Below are 6,382 nucleotides of genomic sequence, written 5' to 3' on the forward strand. Positions count from 1 at the left end.
ACCATTCAAACATAAAATTTATACTCTAGAATAAGATTACAAATATAAAATAAATCATAATAAGCTTTATTATTGCTTTAATAAATTACAACTGATGAAGAATACAAAAGATTAAATAAGTTAAGTCTTAAGACAAATAAAATTTTGAACTGTTTGCTATTATATCTTGGCAAATCTGGTTCCTTCGAAACAGAGCAAAATTTGGTGACAGGGATCCTCATCCTCCTGACATGATTGAATGGTGCTCTAGGTTTTGGGCAAACTTTAAATCTATAAACTCAAAATCTTTTTCGGATGTTAAGTGCAAAACTGAAATTAAATGGCACCCACCCGATACAAATTGCCTCAAGGTCAATGTGGATGCAGGGTTATCAAAGGAGAAGGGGCGATGGGGTTGTGCAGCAGTGGCTCGTGATTCCTTCGGCCAGTTTAGGGGGTTCAGATCTCTGCTGCTTGATAGGCCGGTGGAACCGTTCGTTGCTGAGCTTATAGCAATTAGAGTGGGCATGAATCTCGGTTTGGAGCTGGGACCGGCTAGCTTTAGTGTGGAGTCCGACAGTTTGAATGCAGTTCAGGCCATTTCGTCTCCGACAGAGGGTTACCGTGACTGGGATGGACTGACCCAGTCGCTCTTAGCGTTGATGGCGTCTCCGAGGTTCCTGGGTTGTTCTTTTGTGCGTCGTGAGGCCAATAATCTGGCTCATTTTCTGGCCAAGTTAACCCTTGAAATGGGTGATAGTGTCGAGGGGAACATGGCTTTGCCCTTAGCTGCGAGGTCTGTGTTGCAGAGAGACCTCCCGTTCCATCCTTAGTTGTTTCTTGTGTTCCCTGTTTTGTTTGTTTTGTTCTCGTGTGTTCCTTTCAAAAAAAAAAAAAAAAAAACAAATAAAAGAGCTAAAATGGCTAAATTCATAATCTTTTATGTTGTGATAAAATTAAAACCAATAGCCACAATCAAAAGTATTATGTCACAAGTTGTTATTGTTATATATATAATAATGAAACTAGTGTGTTGAAAACAATTTTTTGTGATTAATTTTTTATACAATATTTTGAGACGATACATTCTTATATATTTTTTTCAATAGTAAATTGTGTTGCACAAAAAATACAAATATATGTCTTGCAATTATTGCAATTTTGAGCTGTTGTTTTGGATGAGATTAATCATATTTATTTTATTTAGATATATATTGGACTTTTTTTTTTTTGTTTTAATCTCCACAACCGCATGAATCATGATGCTTTTACATATTAAAGGTAGTTAATTAAGATTTCTTTTTTCTTTTCTGGGAAGAAAGTTAATTAAAGTTTACGGGTCCATCCATGCTTGATATGGTAAAATTAAATTAGAGAACTCATTTCATTTGTCGGACGAAAGATGTGCTATGACTTAAACACGTGATTCATGTAGTGTTCGAATTAATTAATATAGAGAGAGGGCTTTCTACTAAAGTAGGCACAATTTATATTAAGAAATAGTTTAAAATTCACCACGTAAAGCTTAAAAAGACAAGTGAAAGTGATGTGAAGTGAATTATATTGTATGAACAAAAATTAGGTTTAAAATTGTTTATTTTGGGTGCTCACCTCACTTGGTTTGAGGCATTGAGTAAAGTTTTGGGGAATGTGAGCACCAGTTAGGTTTGGTCAATGCGTAGAAGAAGGCTAGCTGCCATGTACAGCACCACCTACACAGAAAGCAATCTATGATCCGTACATTCTGTGAAAGTTCTTCTTCTTGCTTCAACCAATTACTAATTACTCCAAGTTCCAACCCCTATGGCTATGGCCTATGCACTGCTAACTCTATTATTATTATTATTACTATCAAATCAATTTACGAAATCCCTGCTGTGTTGACCATCTATCTAGTTTGATTTAATGGCATTGTAAATTGTAATAGGTAAGATAAAAGGCACTCGGTGTCAGAGCATTCCCAAATCACTTTCTTTATTATATTCTATCAAATATATGACAATTTTTTTTTCGAAGGTAATGTTTGGTTTGAAGGAATGAAAAAAAAATGGATGAAATAAAATGTCATTTTATTTTATTGTTTGGTTGGTAAAATTAAATGGGAAAGAATTTTCTTCTTTTGATAGAATTATTATCCCACCCAATTTTGGATGGAAAAGCAATTCCATTACATTTTTTGTATTAAAATTAATTTTTTTTTAATAAAATAAAATAAAAAATTCTATTTGTTGTCCATATTTTCACTAGGTGACACGTGACACATTTTGAAGGGAATTAAGATTCGGCATAGCTTGATTCACTAGGTGACACGTGACACATTTTGAAGGGAATTAAGATTCGGCATAGCTTGATTCAAGTCTCCCTGAGCCTATTATGAGCTCCACGGGAGGTAAGCCCCATCCTTCAACCACAGTTCACCACCACCGGAGGAGTATTTCATCTTAGAAGAGTCGCTTCGCAAGGACCACGTTTCGATATGGTGCTCCAAGGTTCACTACAAGACCGTCCCCTCGTCCGCATCCTCCAGACCTACGAGGACCTTCGCCGGGCTAGGAGAAGGGTAGGCAGGTGTCAAGCACGTGGCCCTAGATCACCGACATCTTTCTGACACCCACTGTCACCTGGAATGTGGTTTCGACTCTGTATAAAGGCAAAATGGCTATACCACAGCTTTGCTTGACATGGGAAAACGTTCAGCTACTACTTTGAAAGTGTCAGAGGAGTTTCCCACAACAAAATAGTGGGCTAACATTCCTCACAATGGGCCCACTAAGATACGTTGGATCCCACCAGCTAGGTTATTACAAGAATGTTCATTTATCATGTAATATATCCCCATTAAGAGAGAATAATTGTAATCAGCTCCAATTAATGAGCTTAATTTCCCCAACAACCTATAAATAGAGTTAGGACACACATTGTAAATGGATTCAAATCCTTGTTTCAGAGTGAGAATATACGCTCACTGAAACGCCAAGAGAACTTGAGCATTGCAAGTTTTTAACATCCTTATACAAGTGACTCGTGGACTAGGATTGATTCACAATGTGATCCGTACATTCTGTGAAAGGCTCTTCTTCTTGCTTCAAACAATTATCTAATTACTCCAAGTTCAAACCCCTATGGCTATGGCCCTATGCACTGGTAACTCTATTATTATTATTATTATTATTATTATTATTATTATTATTATTATTAAGTGAGTAATTATCAAATCAATTTACGATATCCCAGCTGTGTTGACATCTATCTAGTTTGATTTAATGACATTGTAAATTGTAATAGCTTAGATAAAAGCCACTCGGTGTTTGAGCATTCCCAAATCACTTTCTTTATTTTATTCTATCAAATATATCACAATTTTTTTAAGTAGTGTTTTGTTTGAATGAATGGAAAAGAATGGAATGAAATGAAATACTTTTTTTTTATTTCATTTCATTGTTTGGTTGGTGAAATTCCGTAATTTATGATTACCAACTTTTTATTTAATTAACCAAATTAATTAAATGCGGAACAAATAAGTTGGTACAATAAACCAGTATTCTGTAGCTACAGATCAAGTTCCTATCACTACAAAATATCAAATCAGTGTGATAAAATAGAAATAACTGAATAATAAAATGACACAGTTTTTTTTTTACGTGGTGTCAATATCCTTTCGGATATTATTAGTCCACGGGGCCACGCCCAGAGATAAGATTCATTAGTCAAATTTCACAAGTACAAAGTAATTGGCTTAAACAAAACTTAGACTCCCTCTAATAGTTTTGCCGCAAGCTTGATGTACTATCTCTTTGCTAAATGAATCTCTTTAAGACACCAAGGTTTGAACTCCCTTCAAATTGCTTGATGAATACTTGTTCCTCTTGATGCAAGACTTTGATGAACCTTCTTCCGAAGGTTGTTCTTCACATTCTTCTCTTTGAGATTTTCCTTAACACATAAGCAACTACAAAGACACACAAAATAACCAAGGAATGACAGAACAACTATCCTTTACAAAAGAAATACACCCTTCTAAAGGTATAAGAAATTAAGGAGAAGAAGAGGTGCTTAGGCTGATGCTTTGGTTTGTATTTTGTTGACTTGTGAAATTGGCCAACGATCATATGTACAGTATACGACACCTTTTGAACGAAATAAATATAATAAACGACAGAGTATGAGTATCTTAAACAAACACACATAAATTTTATAGTGGTTCAGCCCTGTTCTAATGAACAATAATAACCTAATCCACTTAGCTTTTAGTATTGAATCACTCGATAGACAATTACACTGATGAACAAAAGTATTCACTTGTTACTAATTTTCCCAGAGTTTCTCCCAAAATATTCGTCAGATCCTCTTCAATGAAGCCTTGGGTCCTTTATTTATAGTACCCAGGGGCTGTTACATGATCAGTAGTACTGGGATTGTTGTTTGGTATACGATTAATAGTTAGTGGAGATACGTGTCCACCTCCCCATGATTATGAGATCGTGGGTCTTCTCATTATTTCTCTGGATCGTGGTAGACAATGCACGATTGAAACCTCTGGGAAAATGCTAAGTCTAGATTGGTTTATGAGACTTAGGTGTTAGGCTCAACGACCCTTCAGAGCTTGGGTGCTAGGCCCGTTGGTCCTCTGGGTGCTAGGCCTGTTGATCTTCTGGGTGCTAGGCCTGTTGATCTCATTCTGAATGAGCGTGAGTTTTACTCATTTTCAAGAGTGTAGGCCGACCACCTTATGGAGGATAGGGTGGGCCGACCACCTCGAGGGGTTCTTGGGAATGCTTAGGTTGACCAACCCTAGGGGTTGGGGTCAGGCCGACCACCCCTAGGGGTTAGGGCCAGGCCGACCACCCCTAGGGGGTTTTTGAACATCTTAGGCTGGCCACCCCTAGGGGTTGGGGTCAGGCCGACCACCCCTAGGGGCTAGGGCCAGACCGACCACCCCTAGGGGGTTTAGGTCTGGTTGATTTCCCTATAGGTCCTGTACCTATCTTTTTTTATCATTGTTCTTTTTTTAATACTTTATCGTTTTTCCCTGATTTGCGATGCCACGTGCTGCTTTCTCATTTGCCACGTCATCCCTGGATTTTTGAGGGATAACATTTGCCCCCCAAGTTTATTGTAATGTGTTCAACATTACGGTAAACTTGATCTTGGCCTGAGAAACATATCGTAGAAGTACTTTAATAGCAAAGTCCCTTGGAACATTACGTAGTACTTTTATCAACTATCGATAATTTTCTCAGCACGAATTTTTCAAAGATAATTGGTAATTCCTAAAAATAACTAGATTTTTCAAGAAAAATTAATTTTCTAAAAATCTAGTATATTTTTCAAGGAAATTTGAAGTCTTAAAAATATAATATATTTTTCAAGGAGTTTGAAGTCCTAAAAATACAAAATATTTTTCAAGAATATTAATTCCTAAAAATACAAAATATTTTTCAAGGAATTTTAATTCCTAAAAATATAAGATATTTTTCAAGGAATTTGAATTCCTAAAAATACCAAATATTTTTCAAGGAATTTGAAATTTTAACCATACCAGATATTTTTCAAGGAAATTTGAATTCCTAAAAATATATGGTTAGCCTCAGAGGCTATAAGTAGGGCCTCACTTCTCACTTCCTTGCTCTGTGCGCCTCACCCATAAGAGTCTCCAAGCCTGATTTCTCCAATTCTTCATCAAACTAAGATCTTTATTTGGGTAAGTAATTTCTCCTAATCCTTACATCATTTAATTTAGAAGAAATACTTTGAATGTTTGAGGAATCTGTCTGAATCTTCTTATTTTGTTTTATTTTGATCAAAAAAATAATTGACTTGCTTGCATCAAGTCCACGATTTCCCTAGAATTTCCTTAGCCTGAACGATTTCCAGGGTTACAAAACCTAGCACATGCGATTTTAGGGATGTAAAACCCTAGGTCGACCACCTCTTTGAGATCCATTAGCCTGACGATTTCTAGGATTCCAAACCCTAGCATAGGCGATTTCCAGGGATGTCCATTCCCATATGGGTAGACCACCCCTAGGGTTTCCATAATGGGCCGAGTACCTCTAGGGCTTCCTTTGCATTTCCCTTGCCTTATGCGATTTCCAGGGAAGTCCATTCCCTCATGGGCAAAGTAGTGTTTACCTCATGGGCTGACCACCACACCCTTGGGTGAATTCTAGGGATCCAGGGTGGTCGGCCCAAGCATAAGCCGATCACCTGGGACCCTAATTTTTTTCTCTTCTCTTATGGATTTCTTTGGGTTCTTCCTTGTACTGTACAATTTATTGGAGACTTGAGCTTTAGTCCTCTGACATTTTTATGAGGTTTGCATCCTTGGGGTGGTCGACCTAAGGTGGTAGGATGACCACCTATACCCCTTCTTTCATGTTTTGTAATCTTAGGGACTCAGGGT

The 6,382-nt window shown here is 37.1% G+C and overlaps 1 protein-coding gene across 1 annotated transcript; it reads left to right on the top strand.

Moving 5' to 3' along the window:
• Positions 1-230: 230 nt before the first annotated feature.
• Positions 231-812, top strand: LOC133791738 (uncharacterized). The gene has a single exon (XM_062229655.1). The coding sequence runs from the start codon at positions 231-233 to the stop codon at positions 810-812; it is 582 nt and encodes a 193-aa protein (XP_062085639.1).
• Positions 813-6,382: the final 5,570 nt, after the last annotated feature.

Source organism: Humulus lupulus, chromosome 7, assembly GCF_963169125.1.
Source record: "Humulus lupulus chromosome 7, drHumLupu1.1, whole genome shotgun sequence".
Taxonomy (NCBI): domain Eukaryota; kingdom Viridiplantae; phylum Streptophyta; class Magnoliopsida; order Rosales; family Cannabaceae; genus Humulus; species Humulus lupulus.